General features: G+C 41.6%; 1 protein-coding gene across 4 annotated transcripts in view; it reads right to left on the bottom strand.

Moving 5' to 3' along the window:
• Window positions 1-647: 647 nt before the first annotated feature.
• Window positions 648-21284, bottom strand: part of pde4ca (phosphodiesterase 4C, cAMP-specific a) — a 43897-nt gene continuing 23260 nt past the window's right edge. For 3 of the 4 annotated variants that reach the window (XM_035634061.2, XM_035634067.2, XM_035634063.2), the window contains exons 2-16: window positions 12687-12878; window positions 11636-11680; window positions 10935-10971; window positions 10147-10220; window positions 9974-10026; window positions 9431-9543; window positions 6396-6489; window positions 6085-6257; window positions 5894-5992; window positions 5517-5681; window positions 5284-5383; window positions 4957-5111; window positions 4700-4822; window positions 4410-4592; window positions 648-4196 (exon numbers count right to left, since the gene is read on the bottom strand). In XM_035634061.2, coding sequence (XP_035489954.1) covers window positions 3690-4196; window positions 4410-4592; window positions 4700-4822; window positions 4957-5111; window positions 5284-5383; window positions 5517-5681; window positions 5894-5992; window positions 6085-6257; window positions 6396-6489; window positions 9431-9543; window positions 9974-10026; window positions 10147-10220; window positions 10935-10971; window positions 11636-11680; window positions 12687-12878 — 2113 coding nt within the window. In that variant the 3' untranslated portion in view covers window positions 648-3689. The remainder of the gene's footprint in view (window positions 4197-4409; window positions 4593-4699; window positions 4823-4956; window positions 5112-5283; window positions 5384-5516; window positions 5682-5893; window positions 5993-6084; window positions 6258-6395; window positions 6490-9430; window positions 9544-9973; window positions 10027-10146; window positions 10221-10934; window positions 10972-11635; window positions 11681-12686; window positions 12879-21284) is intronic. The other variant, XM_035634062.2, reaches the window with a different exon arrangement.

Below are 21284 nucleotides of genomic sequence, written 5' to 3'. Positions count from 1 at the left end.
CCCCGCCCCCACCCAATCTACAAATTTTTCAGATGTTTCTATTCATTGTTAGTGACAAGATAAAACAATAGTAAACGACACTCAAGTAATAAATAATACTATCTTGGCTTTTCCTCCACTTCCTCATTGTTTGGGGCCTATGTACAATACTACTCAGTGCGTAACAACTATTTTGAGATGTTAAAACAGAGCATACGAGATATCATCAGCAAAGATGTATAATGAATATGCAGAATGGCTTTTTGAGTTTCTGTATCATTATATCATTGTACATTATGGGGTTACTGTAACATAAATGCAGATGAACAAGGATAACAGCAGCATTTTAATGTTGTAGCTGGATGAGATGGAGCAAAATTCTAAGTACTTTACAACCTCTCTCTGTCGCTCTCTCTCTCTCTAGATAGTCAGAAATGTACTTAATTAATTAAAAAACATAATTTCACAGTGACACAGACTTCTCTTCAGTATATCTATGTCGTCATTAAAGTTACATGATGTTTACACAAGTGAAATATTCAATTCTAAGAATTCCGCCTTCAGCCGTAGCAGGTAGATTTGGAAACAATAATTTAAATAAATGTACTGTGGGTTTGAAACACGATGGCCGCATAGTGTGACTATGGAAAGCAGAGAACAAGACATCAAAGAGTGAAAACTTTTTCCTTTATTGGCAAGGCATACAGTTCTAGTTGGAGAGAGGGCTAACACACCCGCAGTTAAACAGCAGAGTTTGGATTGTCAAAGCTGCAGTCTCAGTTCATGACCCACATCCATAAAATCTCTAAGAAAAGAAATACTGATCTAGGATGAATGTTGAGGCTGTATGACTAAATTATCTTCACTATGAATCAAAGAAGTTTCAGATCAGCACAGTTACTGTATGATCCTTCAAGGAATACATGATCTGACCAGATCGATGGAAACAGAGAAAGACAAGGAAAGATGTCTTCCGAGCTGATTCAGAAAACCAAGACGGAAATCTGTCACTCAACTATTTTCATATCAAGAAAAAACATGAAAGAGAGCGTTTTTGCTTATGTATAATGTTACTTGCAAACATAAAAGAAAATGAACGAGAAGGAAATGAGCTGAGTAATAGTTAAAATCTGTCCTGTTTGACTTTCCAACGCATCAAGCTACACATTATCACTCAACCTCACACAGAAAAAGTCTACAGCTCCATCGTTTCTGACACATAATATAGAAATAATAAATAAACTGTACATGAAGCACTTTGAGGAAAATGTACAAAATCAAACAATTAGTGACACAGAGAGAGACAGACTAAATCGCCGCATGTTGTGCTGGTTAAGCTGTTGTTAAATAGTCCTTAATGTTGAAGGCATCCATGAGTGTTGGTCTGTTTTCTCCAGCATATCAGTGAACACATCTACGACCAGCAAAGAGAAAAAACAAAAGGAAAAACAAACAGTTTGAAAATAAGGCGTCAAAATAACAAAAAATAACCCCGAAAAAACTTTCAGCTCGTTTACAAATTAATACTTGATCTCTTTTTCTGTTTCACTGTAATTAAATTAAATATGTTTCTCCACAGGCTAAGTTTTGTAAGTACTCTACTCTTCATGTTCTTTGAATCCTGCAGCCAATGTCATGAATTTCATAAAAACACATTTTTTGTAAAGTCCATTATAAAAAGAACAAAGAACTACTTCAGTCCCTCCAACATCCAACCTTTTAGAGCTGTAGTGGTCCAGCCTATGCAATTCAACTCAATAACCAGTTCATTTGCAGACAGAAAAACTGTCACGTTATACATGTTCAACTGTACTGGAAGTGCAGAACTGTAAAAGTACCATACAAAGTGCTTTGGTTTTTGTTTTTTTTCTTAGCAAATACATCAAAAAAATTCAACCCAGTCATTCACACACAAAAAACACATCACTGTTTTAAGACAATATCAGTTTCAGTTACTGTTTGAACAGGAGTTAGAAAAAAAAGGAACAGAGACAGTAGGGTCAGATTGGCACACAGGGTGCTACAATCAACCAACTTTATCAGTCACTGATGGAAAGTAGCCAGTGGCAAAATGGAAATTACAGTACGGGTTGTATCATGCTTGCTTGGCACTTGTTTTGTCATTGACTATGTCCCTGTGAAGAGCGAAATATTGATCAATGAGAGGAAAAAGATGAAAAAAAAAATATTCGGGCACAGGAAACTGTCTCTTGGTGACCTCTTGGGTTTACAGTTACAGTGATGCGAGCGCCTTCTTTGCAACACTTGTGCTTCAAACACCTTTTCAGTCTTGTAAGTTAATCAAGTTACCAAAATCAGTACTTCAGTAGGTGGATGCTGTGTTTGACACATTATGTAGTAACAGTAATGGATTTGAGTGGATAGTGTTCTTTGCCTGATGTTTTTGCCGGTTGCGTTACAGTCAATGACCAACTGTTTCTCAGTCATCAGCCTCCTATGTGTTGATGTTATGGCTCAAGCCCTTAAAAAACCCACAATGAGGGCGAGCAATGAACAAAACTGTAAAGTGCTAAACTTGAAGGCAAACTGATAAAAATGGGTGACAAATATTAAGAATGCAAACAAACAATACTGACTTTAAAAAAATTAAAAAGAGCCAAAAAAATGGAAACATAACTGATATTTTGGGTAGTCCTACAGTTCAATACACTTTGGATGTATTTTCCATATAGGCCTATGTAAAACCATGCAAAATGTTTTACCACCAAAACCAGTTCCACTTGTCAACACTGGGAGGCGCCATATGCACAGTCCACATAGCTTTAGATGTAATTATATGACTTTGCAACACACTGACCCCGGCTCAGTTTTGTTGCTGACAATATCATAGTTTAGGATTATTTAAAAAATGGAAATAATAAGTCCGAAACAACTGAAAATAAAAAATAAAAAGTATTGCTAGCCCATTCATTTGAATTATGTCCATGTTCTAAAACAACTTCCTGCTGAACGCAAGCAAATGGGCTGTGCAACACCAGCTTATAGTAGTGCTATGCATACAACAATAATGATCAAGTCACTCAAAATGTCTGCTACATTGAAAGTGTTCTGCATAAAATCCTGCACAGATCCTTTCTGACATTACTTTGTTTACGCTGCTTTGGAGTGAATCTTTCTTAACTGCATTTCATGGTGTATGGACCTAAGTAAAGAATAAACCAACAGAAAACCAAAAAGACAGGTAAAACTGCACTGTCCTCATAAATTGCAAGTTTGGCAAGATGTCTTACAAGACTTTGTTGTGTTTTCACTATCATCCATCACTGCCTCACTTTCTTCACAAATACTCCAAAAGAGGAAGACAGGTCTGTCATTAGCTGTAGTAGACCTTGGGTTGGCTGGTAAAAAATGGAAGTTCAAAAAAAGATTAAACTTCTCACTGTTTCTGTAAGTCCGACTGAAAGACACAGGAGACAAAGGACCGGTTCAGAAATTTGTCTCGCTGTCTTCTCTGAGTCCATCTGTCTCTCTCCAGTGCAAGTGACTGCTGTGTAAAACTGCAGACTTTCTCAACACCTCCCACACCTGCCAGCACTTCCGTACTCCACACCCCGAGGCTGTCACCCTGTCCACGGAAACCAGAGGTGGTGGTGTTTGGTTGGAGTGGGAGAAAGGGAGTGACAGAGGACGAGGCACCAAAATCAAGAAAAATAAACAAAAAAGGCCTAAAGAAAAACCTTTGAGTTGTGCTATGTGCCAAGTCTGACGTGTGGTGCCTCAGAGACGCTTTCCTGGTCTGTTTCTCTTTCTTCTGCCATATCTTTATCAGAGTCTAAAGAAAACGTCCTGTCTGAATCAGTGGTGAGCAGTTTGGGGAACCGGTGAGTCTTAGCAGACACTGCGTCAAATCCGCTGCCAGAATCAGTTCTGAAAAGTTCAGGCGCCGCTCTGCGATTGCAGCCACCCTCCTCCTCGGGCGGACTCTCTGTATCAGACTCTCCTTCTTCTTCCAAGGTCAACTCAAACTGGAACTTATCTGTGGAGGTGGAGCCACAGCCCCGACTAAGTGCTGAAGCTTCCCCTATGAGGGCTTCCTCCTCCTGGCCCTCCGTGCTGGGTGAGGGGCTGTGGGGGATCATGCTCTGGTACCACTCTCTGTTATCCTCCAGTGTGTCCAGGATCTCCTGAGCATCTGGGTGGACCAGGTCAGCCCACGTCTCCCATAAAGGATGAACGATGTAGTCAATGAAACCCACCTGGAAAAAAGAAGGAAAAAGTGGTAAATGTTGTAGGGAATATAGAATCATTGGCTCCAGCCGCCCTGCGATAAAGCGGTATATATAATGGATGGATTTTTCTTTTAGTCAATTTTTTATTTCATTTTATTCACAGCCTCTCTCTTTTAATTAAACACCACAAGGCTTTACGATAGGTTTCATGACGTAAGAACTGCGGTTTCTCTACTGTACCTGGTTCTTCTCTATGGAGGCATTGTGCTTGTCACACATGGGGCTGACCTCCATGCCCCTGTCCCTCTCCCTGTCCCCCTGGGTGAAAAACTCCACCATGATGCGGTCGGTCCACTGTCGGTACAACTCAAGAGGTTTGGTGGGGTTGCTCAGGTCTGCACAGTGCACCATGTTCTGAAGGACCTGCAGTGACAAATTAAAGGTGTATGAATATCAAATAAAGAAACAATTTCACAGCAGATTATTCTCATCTATCAATTTTTTTTAATGAATGGAAAAAAGGTTCTCACCTGTATGCGGTCTGAATAGTTGTCCAGCAGCAGGACTCCTAGACTAGTAACTTTTTTGGTCTCCACCATGGTTTTCAGGTCTGCTAATAGATTCATGTGCTTAGACATATCTGTTGCCAGCACCTGCAGGAATATCAATCAAATTAAATAATTAGAATAAAAGAGCTGGGAACTTTACCCCAAAAGGATAATCAGTATAGATTAGGGATGGATGTGATAGTTCTACAATCTTACAAGTTCTAACAAGGTTGTCTCACCATGTCGATGACCATTTTGCGAAGTGACTGTCTCTGTTTTTTGTTGAGGTTCTGAAAGATGTCACAGTTGTCTTCCTGCAGAAGCTTAAAGCCTACTGCCAGATGGTGATTCTCCAGCACCGAAGTGTCGTTGTACATGAGGGCCAGCTCTGAGTCTGAAGGCACAAGGGCAAAAGGAAGTTTACAGACAGCACTGTAAACCACCTGAAGGTTTAACAAATCACATTCCACTCAGACAAGTATTCATAGACACCTCAGCCACGATTTTTAAATACACTCGACACCCACACACATTCACATGATCCCTGTAGAGCTATGCAAACTCACTGGTGTTGATGAGAAACTGATTGGAAACTCCAGGGTGATCCACATCGTGGATGGCACTGGCAAACAGAGCGGCGAGGATCTCCAGATCAGTAAACACAGCCTTGGACAACACACACACACAAGAAGGCAAAGACAGTTAATATGTGTGTGTGTGTGTGTGTGTTTGTGTGTGTGTGCTACAAAGGAAGTTTGTATCTGCTCTTTCGGTTGGATGAATTAGAGTGACTCTCTACCTCCAGGGCAGGTGTGGACAGCAAGACATGTGTGGACTGGACCACGTCGGCAGCGTGGATGTTGTTGTGGTAGGCCACATCTGCGTGGTAGTGATCCTCCAAAGTCATCATGAAAGTGATGAATGTGTCTGCGGGAATCTTAAAGGACTTCAACAGCTCCCGTTCCTACGGGAGCAGGAGAGGAGGAACACATCACCCACTTGGTCAGTCGAGGTAGATATAATACAATAATTCATTTTAATGTGTTTGTTTAGTCCTTGTCTCATTCATTCATTCATTCATTTACTCTCTAGTTCATTCGTTTACTGTAGCAAGTGTGTGAGGCCATGCAGTACGAGGACGATACTCTGTTTAATGAAAGTACAGTATGTTGTTACCTGGAAGATGGTGTACATGGTGACTGTCAGCGGGCGATTCCCAGAATACTCTGAGACCTTAAAGATGTCAATGCCCCATCTGTTGACGTCGTCTAACTCCTGCCAGTGAACAACATATGTCATTACAAGGGAGAACACATAGAAGTAGTTTCACTTCAATGGTAAGTCAAGTGTTGAACGAGTCCTCGTACCTTGGTTAGCAGTCCTTCCTGGTTGGTGTTGACCCCAAAGCGTGGGATGGTGGAGGGGGCAAGGCTGGGGCTGTGGGTAGCTTTCTTTACACCGCTGATCTGGGACATGGGCCGCTTCTTTTTGTCCTTCTCCTTGGTGGGCGGAGACATGATGTCCATGTCATGTTGCTTCTCTGTCAGATGGAAACAGGTAAGATGGAGAGTAAGATGGATCAAACTTGTGTAACCCTTCCGCCATCCTTTGATTAAAGTTATATTTATACATATGTTTCAGTACAGCTTTTGTATTGTAAAAAGTAGAGGTGTTTTACCAAGGAAGGTGCTAGAGATGAACTCAGACACCTGGTTCCCAGATCGGCTGGTTTCTGACAGCTGGGTGAGCTCTCGGTTCAGCATCCTCTTGAACTGGGGACACAAACACACACATACACAGGCATCCGTGAGTTTGATCAAACAAAATGTGCACTTAAAGCAAAAGTGATTTTCTGTAAAGTGATTGATGCTCTTGTTAGACCTCGAAGGATACACACTACCACCACCAAAAAAACAAAAGAATCCACACACTCATGACTCCCTTGTGCTCATCAGCAGAAAATTTTGTCTGTCTGAGTTTTTTGTCTGTCACAACAAATGTGTTAAAATTTCTCCCTGTCTGAGAAACTCACACAACCATCAGCTTTGGAGAGGAAACACATTCACAGACAAATCTACCCAGTGGTTGTATCACTAAGACCTGCAATCTCTGGAGCGCACACATGTGCGCTGCATGTCACACGCAGTGCAGAGGCTAATGATTGGACACAGAAAAAATGCATGGCTGACTTTACTCACAACTTGTGGGCTGCACCCAAACCGTCCACAGAGTCTCAGAGGATCTCAACCACTAGTTGGTTACTTGTTCACACTCATTCACAGAACGAGCAACATGTGCAGCCTGGCACTGTATCGACCCCCCTCCCACCCACTTCATCCCTCACCTCTCCTTACCTGCATGAACATCCACGACACTTCTGGCATCTCAGCACAAAATCAAACATGGGTCAAAAATAAAACTGAGTGAGAGAGAGTTGGGCTTTGTGGTCATCCTGTGACACTGCCTGTTCCACGGAGAAACAGACTGCGGGGACACTTTGTGCTCCTGCACTGCTTGTCTGAGCAAAATCCACTGCATGCAGGCAGTCCACTAGTTAGTGCATGGAGAGCGTTGATCAGTAAGAACAGATAGAAAATAAAATAAAATAAACTCAGCAGTCATCAGAAGACCAAAGAGTTGAAGCATATCTGTGGGAATGCTGTGGGATGCGAGGATGCAAGGCTGAGAAGCCACACTCCCTCGCTCCCCCTGACTCTCCCTCATTCTCTCAGTTACTGGCTGCTCCTGCATGTGTGTAAACAGAGGGAAAACGAGGTACTCTAATCCCCGCCTCCTTCCGAAAAATGCCTAAGAATAGCAGCCAATCAGGTGGCCGCTGCAGCAGAGGCCGGGAGACACGCTGGTCCCTCATTGGCCCGGGAGATGCACAAAGTAGGCAGGCCCCAGAGTGTCAGAGGAGGAGGTTGTGCGACAAACCATGTGTACAAAGTTTGAAGAAGATATGATGGAAAAGCTTTGAATGGACTCGGGGAGAGGGGAGGAAGAGAAAGGAGGGAGGGTTCATTCATGTAGCCAAAAATAAAAAAGGAACACCACAAACCACAAAGATGTGAGTACATTGACCATTATCATGAGTGAGCATAAAAAAAAAAGCTGATATATAAATGTACTAAAAGCTCCCTGCAAAAGGAAAATGATATGATACTGTAAGAAAATAAGAATACACTGCAATGGGGAAAAAATAAGCCCTGATGGCACATTGCAGTCATAAACAATGAGATGGGTGAACCCCTGAATTACATCTTTAAGCTGATGTAAAATTTATCTATTTTAAAATTATGATATGTTAAGCTAATGACTGACAAAAAGTCACAGTTTACTCGGGTTTACACTGCGCCGAAGTCAGTGGCGGTGGCAGGTAACAACTTGTGGAAAATGAATATATATGTTTGAAAAACTGAGTTTTTCAAACATATAAATTTCAATGGAAAGATCTGACTCTTCCTCAAAGATAATTTTCAGGGTTGGTTGGAGATTGATTTCATACCAAAGCGTTCGATAAGGTCATCAGCGATGCAGAAACAATGGCCTCCCATGTGTTAGCCTTTGCCCCCTAGTGCCAGCATGGGTAATTCTTCCCCGCTGACTGAAGCTGCTCATTGACTGATCTGCAGCAATGTGTGTGTGTGTCTTGCCTCCCATAAAACTCTGTCACCACCATGTGAGCTTGTGTCATGTGTAATGTATGTATGTATCCAAGCAGGCAATGTATAGGAGGCAAGGCGGGCAATGTACATGTACTGTATGTGATTGGGGAGAAGTGTGTGTTTGTGTTTGTATGAAGCACACGTGTACGTTGTGTGGGCGGTCTAATCCTGGAATCACATACACGTCGGGCTCTAGTCTGGGAAAGGAGGAGGAGAGTGGAGGGATACATGGAGGCAGGATTGATGGATGCTGGATGCCGCTTCATCTTCAGCTCCCACTACCTCATTCACATTTTTTCTGCACATGAGCGGGGGGAAGGGTGTTTCTGTGTGTCTAGTCCCTATATGCATGGATGAAACCATCCTGCTCATTCACGGAATAAGCCTCGCATAGAATCTCCCGTCCGTCAGCTGGGACTCTATTCATATTTTCAGGATGGATTCTCTGTATTAGTGCGCTTTCACATTTGTTTAGGGTTCAGTGAAGGCTAACACAATCCCCGGGCATTGTGTTGTAGTGTTGTAATGTTGGAGTGTTGGAGTCGGCTTCTAATTTAGGCAGAAAACAGCTGTGCACAGTCAAATTGTCCCATTCATTAATGAAAAACTGCTGAAAAATATTAACATCTTTTATTCATTTATTTTTTGCTTGATAATAATGGATATGTCAATAAACTGGGACTAAATTTGAAACTTTTGTAAAATGTTGCAACTGATAGAGAGGTTTACCTTTTTCGGTGGGATGTACATATTACTTTTAATTTGAAAAATATTATTTAACATAGAGTAGGTTTGACTTTGATGAATCCAGGGTCATTTACTGTATCGTGATCATGGAGCTTGAATCCGATGACCTTAAAAGTGCCAATAAGATGCACATGACACAAAAAAAAAACAATCCTTCAGGTGGTGAATCTCCAAACAGATTACTCAGTGCACTGAAACCTTGCACATAACCTATCGCTGTATTATGATCATTTCATCCTCAGACTGGTAAGTATGATCAGTGGATCTTTCTGTGTGCTGATGTATTACGTTAAAGTACCTTGTTCGAAGCCATCTCGCTGACAGAGTGTCGGGTTTTCAGCGTCTCTAGCTGTTCCAGACACCAGTCCAGCTCATCCAGCGTCTCTATGGCCAACTGCTGGTGAGGCTCCTCTGTATCAAGTGAACAAAGGACGGGCATTATGGGATCGATTTGGCTATTGAAATGCACTCGCATACTGTTCAAATTTCAAAAAAATGTTTAAACTGGTACTTAAATTAGGCTGTGAACCTATTTTTCTTGTTGTTTTGGGACAACTGGTCACAAATAAATGTTAGAACTTTACTTTTAATACTTTAATTATGACGTACTAACCTAATACTTACATACTTTAATTTAAGATTAAGATTTTTACTTGTAAAAGTGTATTCTTTAACTTCAATTTAATATTAATTTTCCAATTAATCACTGTGTATGTTACCTCTAACCCAGTTCTCAAATTCTGACATAATAATAATGTCCTTGTTTCTCTGTGTGTCTCTGACCAATAGTGATTATAGCACATTGATATAGTAAATAGCCCATTCTGATGCCAGTACCAACCTGCAAGGCTGGTCTTGAACATGGATGGTGGGTTGTTGCCTGAGGATCGCGTTCTGTAGACAGGAACCATCCACAGTTAGATAGTGAAAGACATACTTTGGCTCCAGCGTGATTCTATTTGTCAGGTGTGATGGTGAGTGGATTCATCAAGGACATTTGCTAGAAAAACCTACTTGCTTGCTGGCCGATCTTGCTGGTCGGTTATGATGGCAAAGTTACTCCGGACTGTCCTCAGGCTGGCAAGGATCTACAAGACAAGAACAAGAGACTGAATGTACGAGTTCATCAAATGTGACGTACCAAGCATTTGTGATATAATGAAACCACAGATGTCCCTTAAGGGATATACTTAAATTGCAATTCATATTGAGTTAGATCAAGTGCTCCTCAACATGAACCGCTGACAAGCCCTTGAAACCAGATACCGTTGCTCTCATCCTCCGTGCCACACAGAGACATTCCCCTCCTCCCTTTCTGATGTTGTGATGACATCACTGACACTCCTCCATGTCATGGCTGTCACTCCTTTCCGCAGCCAAACACTGACTCAGCACACAGGGAGAGTTCACATCCAGTATCCCGGGTTCAACCCATGTGCCAGTCCTCTCATCCAACATGCAAATTGAAACGGCATGATCCAGCAGTATTGGATTCACTTTGCTTCTTCCTCTGTGTAAAGTGAGCACAAGTGTGACGCACATCCCACGCAAGAGCCAGGCAAAACCAGCAGGACGCCCGCTCCTGTCGCAGGGCCAACACGGCGCTGAGGGCTGTTCCGTGGAGCAGTAAAGCCCAGTCTCGTACCATCTGGAGTTTATAGTTTTTTTTAAAGACGTGCTGTCTTTAGCTAACAAGTGAACGTAACTTTCTTTTTATTTGAACACCTGGCTTTTTTTTTTTTAACAGCATGCAAAGTAATATAACTTCCAGAGGCACGTTGGACAGAATTCAGAGGACTCACCTGTGCAAATGGTGTAACAATCATGTCTTCTGTGTGTCTGCAATGCAAATCAGAACACACAGGAGGAAAAGTCAGCAAAAAAAGACATGAAACACTGACTCGAGGACCAATACATAAGCACCTACACCTACATTTCATCTGTTTTGATAAAAAAAAGTCCAACTTAACTGTAACATGACAAAATAAATAGAAAGGCATTATCATTTCTCAAAACCAGAGGTTATCTGTGCAACCAGGATGCTAGAGGACAAGATTAGTTATCTTATTTACTTGTCAGTTATCGTCATTCATTACTCTCTTCATCAATGTCCTGTTAAAAATGTAGCTTTGTTAAAAAGCAAAACAAAAAACAATATGACATGCACGGCTTATAACAAGGTTGGTCAAGAAACAGACTGGGGAAGGTGGAGAGGTTTGTGACATAGGTATGAACTGGTAAAAACTCACGAGTAAAGAAAACCACAGAGTGTGTTATTATACTTGGTTTTGATTAAGCGTCACATGCAAAAACAAACCAAACAGAACTGGTGTTTTACGGGTGTCTAACAAGGGTCACAGGTGAGGTGTTTGATATTAAGTTATGTTTGTCAGGTGGTGGGAAGTGGCCACGGAAACCATCTAGAGGGAATGCAGGAGAGGGCTTCATGGGGACAGAGTCAGTGTTTTTATCTCATGGTTTTATTTTATTATGTTCTTCTCACCGAGATGACAACCAGTTGACCTCCCAGTGCTTCAAGCTTTCTTCCCTTCAAAAACAGATTGATGAACAGTCGATGAAGACACCTGTGACTGCTTACGTTACAAATATAAAAGTGTAGACAATATGAAGTCGGGTGGGCTTCTGGTGTACAATTAAATGAATCAGACAAAAAAAAGTAGCCTTTTTGTCCCAACGATTTGCAGTCCCAGTGAAGCAGATTTGACATGCAAGCTTTCTGGAAAAACAGATGGCTGTAGTATTGTTGTTCTGTCTGACACTGTCGATCTGACTGTGAGCATATCACACACATACAATGCGAAGCATGTTTTAACAATGCCAATGAGCTTGTAAAACGGAAATACCGGGACAACAAATATACACAAGATAGACAAGTCTTATCAGTCCCTCGGTCAAATAAAAGCACATGCACAGAATAGCTTTGGAACGTCAGTAAACAAGGCTATGGAAGCGTGAGCTCGGCCCCTAAACTGCAGCTCTTGGCAACAGACGTCTTTCTATAAAATACCAAAGCGACTAGTTTTTAATTTTGCGAATTAAGTTGAGACCACAACTATTTGCTGCTGTTTGTAAGTGCACAATATGAGCCCTTCAATGTGGAAACCCCTCAGCACAAAAAGGACAGACAAGAAGAGAGATACATCAACATCTTTGTTAAAGGGAATTTTACAGACATCAAAACTACTGTAATTTTAATTTGGCATCAGGAAAGTGTTGGCACTAAGACGACTGATGAATACACTGTCCATACTTTCAGGATCAAGAGTCAATATATGTATGGCGGATATGTATGTTGTTTTGTATATGACCTAAAGCGCAGCACAGATGAGTCTGTAGGACTAATGTAAATGTTTGTAATCAAATATGAACAGATCTCTACATGTTGAAGTAGGCATCCAACATAAAAGTTACGTTTTTATAACATTGAAAAAACATTGTCTAATATGTATCAGTGTCTCCTGTTCTCTAAGAAATGCAGCAACAGTTTTGTGGATTTGTGGAACTATTGCTATCGAGTGGGAATATTAACTTACAGGTCACTGGCGGTGGAGGAGTTTCTGGAGGGACCTTTGGGTGAAAGGTCAAAGTCGGAGTCGGAGCGGTACAGGAAGGATTCCCGCCGCTGGCTGTGGGGAAAGTTGGCTTGTAAGACCAGACCAGAGCCGGGGCTGGCCTGGGGGTCCAGGGGGCTGCGACCCACCGACAGTCCATTCTCAACATCAAAGCTATGGAGAAGGAGAAAGAGGGAGGGAATTGATTGAATTTAGATGACATCATTGATTGTGTCATTTGTTTAAACATCATTTGATTGTTTGCGGCTTCAGACAGGAATATCTAGACGCCTGCCACTAGGGTTATTATAGAAATACACAATTTGAGTTGTCAGCAAATAAATGGATCAATGAGGAAAGATCCTCAGAGTTAATATTTCATTTGGTGATATAAATGTGACTGAGTCAACATAGACTCTCCTGACAAGGAAGACTTAACAGAGCAGACATCCCAGTCTATTCTCCACTTGGGAGACTGTTGCTACTCCAGCGACAATTAAAGGGAGAAAAAGGAATATGAACACAATACTCTGCGTCTAAAAATATCACAAGCTTTCATCAGTGGGTAACAGCATTCAGCCGTTTTTATCTCTTCAACGGGAAGTAGTGTAATTTGGGAGGAAGAATAACCATTATAAACCAGTAAAGACCACAATAAGAGCTAAAAATGACAAATTTAAGTGGGCGACCAAAGGGATACAACCGTGTGAAATATGTGGGAAGGCAGTTGTCAACCCTGATCCGATATATTGTGCACAATCTGCAGTGCATTTAAATTTGTCCAACAATGTGTGATAAGAAAAAAAATAAATCAGTCTGAAAGCACAATGAGTGGGTGTTGATAGCCCGAGACAGCGGATAGTTTCTAATTCTGATGGCTGCATGTGTGTCTGCCTACTGTAGCTGCACTGATCATCAGAATAACTACTTGAAATGAACAGCCTGAAAAAACAACAACAACCAACAACATATACTGTACATGGACTACATGATGTGCCCTTCATTAAAGGTGCAAAGTCTGAGTATCATGCATCATGAGTGTGAGACAAGTGTGAGTGTGAGGTTTACATGTGTGTGTGTGTTTGTGTGTGTGTGTGTGTGTGTGTGTGTGGTGTGTGAGTGTGAGTGAAAAGCACGTATAAAATTAGCATCAGCGTACTGACGCGGGGTCATGTGAGTGTGAGTCTAAAAATAGCCGCGGCGTTCAGGTGAGAGGGGGTTCCTCCTGATCAAACACGATCCGACTAAGGAGAAAAGCACCAAATAAAGGCAGAGGGAGGAGAGGCCCTTCTTCACAGCCTGGGCATGTGTCTGCCTCGATCTACCTCTCCATTTTTCCCACAGCTTCTCTGTTGACACGAGAGCCCGGAGACTCCCTGTCAGCCTCCAGCATCGCTTAGCAACACCTCTGCTTTTCCAAACAGTCTGAGGAATTCCAGAGTAGAAATCCACGCCTAAGCAAAGCAACCGTGAGCGTGAGTGTGGAGGATTTTTGGATCGGAAGAGGCTAAAATAAATACAGCAGGGGGAACGATATTCAAAAATAAAAAATCTCACAAACCCGGGGGAAAACAAAAAAAAACTGGAACTTGGGGGACAGTCGTGACAGCTGGAGATGTCGGCTGATGATAAGTGTGGGAAATAATAAAACATCAGTATAGTCACGGGTACATCACAAATTCCAGGACAGAACACTGAACAACATAGCTCCAAATACACTGTGCAGCTGTGTATGGTTAATATTAAACTGTGATCTAAAACTTCAAACTTCATCATACTGTAGCAGAAATTGATGTTTCCTAATAAGCCAGTAAGCACAACACCAGAGCACTACAACCAACTAACCTAAATGTATTCATTACTGTCAATAATAAGACCTCTGCATTTCCTGCTATGACACATTAATATGTCTCTACTGGCATCATGTTACATTCAGCAGGGACGTCGGTATTAAATAATGACATTAATTGCACACCCAATTACTTGAATAAATAATTAGTTGCATGACAATAAATTCATCTCTCTCTTCACGGTTTTAAATGGAAAACGTTTGCGATTTGGATGGATTGTCTGACAGGACGAACCACTCTAATGTTTAACCTTAGGGCTTGGGGATCTGTCATGACATTTCCCATAATTTTCTGCTACTTCGTGGATGTTTAATAAGCATGATAAACAACAGACTGAGAGTAAAAACAAGACAGTCACACTAGCTGTGAGGCTGTACTTTAAAAAATGCTAGCGTAAGCGTGCTAAAAATACTCTGGGTGATAATGCTAATATCCGAATGCATAGCAGGATTACTAAGGTTAGTGTGTTAGGATTCGCTAATATAGCAAAGCTGAGTTTGACGGAAATAAAACTAAAATACTTGACAAAATAAAATGTAGACCTGATGGGGGCGCTATCTGGAAAATGAAGAATTATTATAATATATCCCGAGGGGAATCTGAAAGTCTGTACCAAATTGCATGGCAATCCATGCAATAGTTTTCAGGAAATTTCATTCAGAACTGCAAATGTCAACATCGGTGCAGAATCAGGGTATCACCAGTCATTTGGGTTCATCTTCTGGGGACCATGAGAGTCAGTACAAAGTTTTGTGCTATCCTTCTGAACACAGCTTTCCACTGCTCTAACTGCAGCATGAAAACACCCCATTCATTTGCCTTCCGTGCGCCAATGCTGCATGAGGGCAAGACATTGGTGTGTTACTGGCTGTTACATAACACCAGCTGAACAGAAGTCCCCATCCCTCCATTCACGTGACTGATTCAGACATACTGACTGCACTATACATAGCCAAGGACTAGGTGGGGGTGGAGAGGGTGAGGGGGAGCAGGGCCGAGGTAATCTGGGCAAACAGAGAGTGATGTGTAAATAAAAGTTCACGAGTAGGAATAGAGTAGAGCCTGTTCTGAGACACATACATGAGGGGTTTTAACTGCAAACTGTTCTAAGGGTGTGTATCTGCAGATGTACAAATGTGTATTCAGCTGTGCGTGTGACACAGGTGTGGATGAGTCACGATTTGGATGACATAATGGGGAACCTGTGTGTGTGTGTGTGTGTGTGTGTGTGTGTGTGTGTGTGTAAATGATGCACAGTAGTAAAACGTGCCACCTGACACAACCGAAATGTGTGTATTTTGATCTTTGAACGCACCTCGTCCCTGTCCATGTCACTACAAGGCCACGTGCAGCTCGGAGCGTCACCCACCCCTTTTTGTGTATCTCCTGTTTTCTCTATCTGTCTGCCCTGATGATGCTGCACCCCTGGCTGTTCCTGCGTGCTCTGGCCACAAACACGTTTCTATTTTTGTTTCTGCACCACGCTTCTGTCTCTGTGCAACTAAATTTAGCCTCCCCTTGCATTGGGAATAGACCGAAAGAGGCAGCGATGAAGCTAAAAATAGACTTTCAGGTAGAATACAGAGTCCTCCCCCCTCCCCCGTCTTCTCCCTCTGCATCACGGAGCAGCAGATTCTTCCCTCCATTCATGAATATTTATGGAGGAGTTTCTATTTGAAGCTGATGCCGAGCTAAAATTAGATCACAGATCAAAATATCGCCCACGTCTTTCCCTCGCTGCTATTTCGCATGCAGTTTTCTCTCCTCTCTCTCTCGCTCAGCCGGGTTCATAGAGGATAGCAGCACAGTGTCCTGTCTTACTCTTGACTTTGGACTATTTCATCTTTTACGAACACACACTCAGGCACAAGGCTATTGTATTCTTCCATCAATACATCTGCCTCAAATGATTCCCACTTCAATCGCAATTCTGTCTCTTTCGTTTATATGAATAAGACTTAATGAATAATAAACACAGAAGCATGAACACCAGGAGTAGTTGTTGCCAAGGTAACAACCGATGGGGATCCAAATAAACAAGAAAATTGAGATGATGATTCAAAAACTGATACCGTCTTTCTGTCGAGTCTGTGCTAGAGAGGTGTTGATTTATAACCAGTTAGTGTTGTTTGTTGCTGTAACGAATTGTACTGTATGTGATGCATTATAATAAATGATGTTGTGTACCTGCTGCATAAAATGAGGATAAGCTATAAGATGTGGTTTTCATATGTGCTTAAATTCATCTAGTGACAGAAATCATATTTGACTACGTACAATACATGTTTTAGATTCAAAAGAAATAGTGGTATCTGTATGTTTTTAATGCAGGGAAACAATGACGGAGTGAACATGTTTCTATTGTGAAGCAAGAATCTTCCATCGCATTTTGAAGCCTCCATTGTGCACAGGCTTTAAGCACACAACTTACAAAATGCATACTAAATATGTCAACTGAGGCGTTTTGTGTTTCCAAGAGGTCAGAGCTCAGCGTTCGGGCTTAACACGCATATCGCCCGGACAGGAAACTCCCACAGTACAGCCGTGGCTGTTTGGACGGTCAGTCTTCAAAAACGACTCCATTGTCTTTGTGTCTTTTCACATGGCAGCCAGTCACACCCACCCACCTCTTCTCTCCTTCACTCCCTTTCACAGCCTCAAACGACAAAAATAAAATTTAAAAAAACAAAATAGAGTGTTTCTTTAAAAAATAACCCTGTTGAGTGGGAGGGTGTTGTTTCACAATATACCAGATAAACTTCTTGGTGAGTGATGGCTGATGTATGAAGTAGCTGCTGTCTGGAAAACTAAAATGAATGTGTTCATTCACTCTGAGGAGAGGAACCCTCTACTGGGCTTTAGTGGTATTGCAAGACCTGACTTGACTGACTGTTCAGTGCAGAGAACAATGTTCCACCGCTATGCATCACACCAGAATGTGAATGTAATTCATTTTGTAACTCAGTAATCAATAATTAAAAGAATTGTGGACAATATCATGCAGATGTTGAGATAACAAGAGTCAATTATTGCCATCAGTGACACAAGATTTGTTGATAAGTGATCCAAACAAACTGAAACACATCTTGTTCTTTAGAATAAGATGTGTTTAAACACACGTGTACACACACCACACACACACACAAACACACACATACTGTATACACACACCTAATAACTTGCTTCATTCAGTCTAAAGACCAAACTGCAACCAACATTTACATTTAAATTTTAAAAATAAAATAAAATAAAATAAAATAAAATAAAATAAAATAAAAGCATTAAGAGAGAGGTGTGTTACAGCATGTATTATTTAAGTGGCTGGCTATTAAGACGTGATTGATGGTAACCTGTCAGTGGCCCTGATACTCGACACCCCGCCTGCGTCACCGCCTGTCACGGCAACGTCAATCCCATCTGGGGAGCATTAAAATACAGGAGCTATGGGGCAGAGCGAGAGAGAGCGAGAGAACGAGAGGGGAGACAGGCCTGTAAACCAGGGCAAGCTGTCATCTGAACCTTCATTCCTCATTCCCCGAGCCTTTACTGTGACACAGCCAGATGTAGAATCAGTTACACCGGAGCCGACCTGCTGAACCAGTTCAGCCAATTATTCGAGAGATATTTAGAACCTGTATTACATGTAAGACAGATCTCATCTAGTGAGGCTTGAGAGTATCAGATGTCCCATGATGACAGATGGGAAATCATTTCTATTACTTAGTTGACAATGAGTCTGTTGAAATACGGGGGAGTAAAAAAAAAAAAGATCTGTAAAACCAAAGGAGCACAAGTGTAAAACCAAAATTTTTTCTTTCCTGCTGTGGTGTAAGTTTTTTAATAGGCTGCATGTATCTGCGCTGCAACTGCACATGACACATGAAAGATGCTCTGGAGCGAACAAGGATTAGGATTAGACCTCACAAGACCACAGAGGTCACACCGGCAGCTCAACCTCTAGCTCAACACACTGAAGTAAACAAAGGATGAACTACGGAAATGTTTTAATTTCAATCATGTTAGGAGACAGACTTTAAAAGTTTGTAGGACAATTTTCACTGTGTTTGTTTGTGGGTGTTTCGTGATAAAGACTTGTCTGGTTGTTTTTGCTGTGGCCCCTCACACAGAGGGGGAACCACCCTGTATGTTTGTCTTGCCCTTCCTCTCCTTTCCTGTGAAATCAAACTATCTGGCCATACGGCAAACTGATGGAGGTGGTGTGTTTAATCCATTGCATTCTGTTCAGCTGAAATCCTACTACGATTTCTGGTTAGCTCCGTTGCTTTTCAAGCAAGCAAATAACTACTCCTTTAACGGAGTTCAGTGGTAAAACTCCAGCGTGGGCAGCAGCATGCGGGAAAACATCAGATTTGGCTCCCAGCCCTCCCTGTTTGTGCCCTTGTCTCTGTTACTGACTAATCCCCCTTGTTAAAAAACATGAAGGAAACGGCTGCACGCTGCATATATGCCACAGATCCTCCTCAGAGCATCCAACAAAGAGAGACCAAATTTAAAAGTAGAGTAAGTTTCAGAACTTATGTACGAATAGCAGCACAAACAATAACCTCTCAGACATTGAATCACTTCATGACAAAATTATAGCTAAGTATAGACATTATGCAACTGTGATATAAATGTTCACCCATTGTTCAGAACCATTCGACAAAAAGTGTTTTAAAAGACAGTGAAGCTGACATCAGAAAGGCAGGAACACCGAATCACTTCACTGACCTTTATATAAATGACGTAAATCACACTTACGAGACAAATTGTATAATGGGACAAGTTTGCACAGAGGTAATGATGAGACTGAAGACATACTGTTTCTCTGTTGATCTCTCTGTTTGTGGAGCGGAAGTGTGTGACATGAGAGGAGAGAAAATTTTCATTTCCTTGATGAAGTAAGTTATATTATTGAACATTATTTTGAAGAATTTATTACACGCACGCACGCACACGCACGCACGCACGCACACACACACGCAAACGCACGCACACACACACACACACACACACACATAACTTGGCAACCGCCTTACAGACTTATTTCAAAACAAGCAGCTGGTCTGTAAATTAACAAGTGTGTTTCAGTGTGTGTGTGTGTGTGTGTGTCGTTGCGTGCTTGGCCACTGTCTTACTGTACTTAAATTTGTGCACTGTGATTAAGTCGGAGCAGTTTATTTTGCTATGAAGTCAGAACAGCCAATGAAAAAACTAAACTAGTGTGTGTATGTGTGTGTGTGGGGGGACTGTATGTCTGCGGGCGTGCGTGCAATTATTATTATATGTGAACCGTATTCTCAGTGTCTCAATGCTCCCTCTCTGACAGCTGTAATCACCATCTCAGAGCCCAGCCCTCTTCCTCAGATTTTTCCTTTGGAAAAAAAACAAAAGCACAACGCGGTTATGACGCCTGTTCTGGTGCACGCTGACCTCTGATGCACTTCAAAGTGTGAAGTGGCGACTGAGGACAGGCTCTCTGTCAGTCATCAGGCTAGTTTCAGATGTGCTGTGGATCTACAGGTGGATGTTCTACAGATCTTCATGTTGTCTTTTACTTAAGTTGACTAATTTGACTTATCAACTGCAAAAAAATCCAGCAGTTCCAGAAATGTGATTGAATTAGAGACCAGTGACATTACAGGGACTCAAAGGAGAGTCCTCGTGTACCTGCACACACATTCTCACAAACACACACACACACTCACAACATAAAGGACTTCAGTCTCCACAATCGTGTAGAGCAACAGGGAAAATAACGGGGAAGTGAGAGGAGAAAAAGTGTATAAGGACAATGAGTGGACAGTTGCATTATGTTGTTAGGGATCTATTGTTCTGTCTGAACGTCTGTTTTTAGTTCTATTTTAGAAATGAACCTTTTTAACATTTTCGTTTCTTTTGTGTACTCAGTGAAATGACAATAAAGTGAATACGATACAAATTTAAAGAAATTTTCTACCAACGAGAAGTTGTTAAGCTGTTTCCACCCGAGTGTGTCCACAGTCTCTGCACTCAGTTCTTAGTGAGTGCAATTTTATTGTGACCTATACGTGAACAGCACTAGTCAAAACTGTGAGAGAAATTAACAGGCATGAGGACATGGCAAGAAACTTTAAATACTAAAACGTTTTAAAAACTTTGAAATCCACACTTTAAAACTAATGTGGATTTTACACATATCAAAATATCGAGACCTGCCAGTGACGTTTCAGTGATTTTATCTTTTTCACAAAGATGTTGTGCAACAAGAAATTCTGAAGTAAAGTGAAGGTGGAAGATATTTTTTAACTTCAACCACTAATGCTGCTGATGGAATAAGGTGAAGCCAGTCAGACATCAGTTGTCAGTTGTATTCTGGCACTTGTGTATTCTCTCCATAAAAAGACGACATGATGACGCAGTGAAGCGTTCAAATGCAAGTGAAGCAATGTAAAATTCAAACATTTGTCTCTTGCTTCAGTATAGGGTTAATGTATCCTGATGCTAAAGACTCCTCTGTATGTCAAAGGAAAAAAGCCACAACTTTTCACGTACACGCACAAACACACACACACGCACACACACACACACACACACACACACACACACAAGCACACACACAGGCATATAATTGCACAATTACTCTGTCATTCTATGAAAAATATTCCTGTGGGCATTGTATCTGGAAAGCTCATCACTGGCCTGTAAATTTGTGGGGTTTATGAGAGCATTAAGTCTGTCACACTGCAAA

The sequence above is a fragment of the Scophthalmus maximus genome, chromosome 5 (assembly GCF_022379125.1).
Source record: "Scophthalmus maximus strain ysfricsl-2021 chromosome 5, ASM2237912v1, whole genome shotgun sequence".
NCBI classification, from domain to species: Eukaryota; Metazoa; Chordata; class Actinopteri; order Pleuronectiformes; family Scophthalmidae; genus Scophthalmus; species Scophthalmus maximus.
This window is presented reverse-complemented; position numbering and strand designations above follow the sequence as displayed.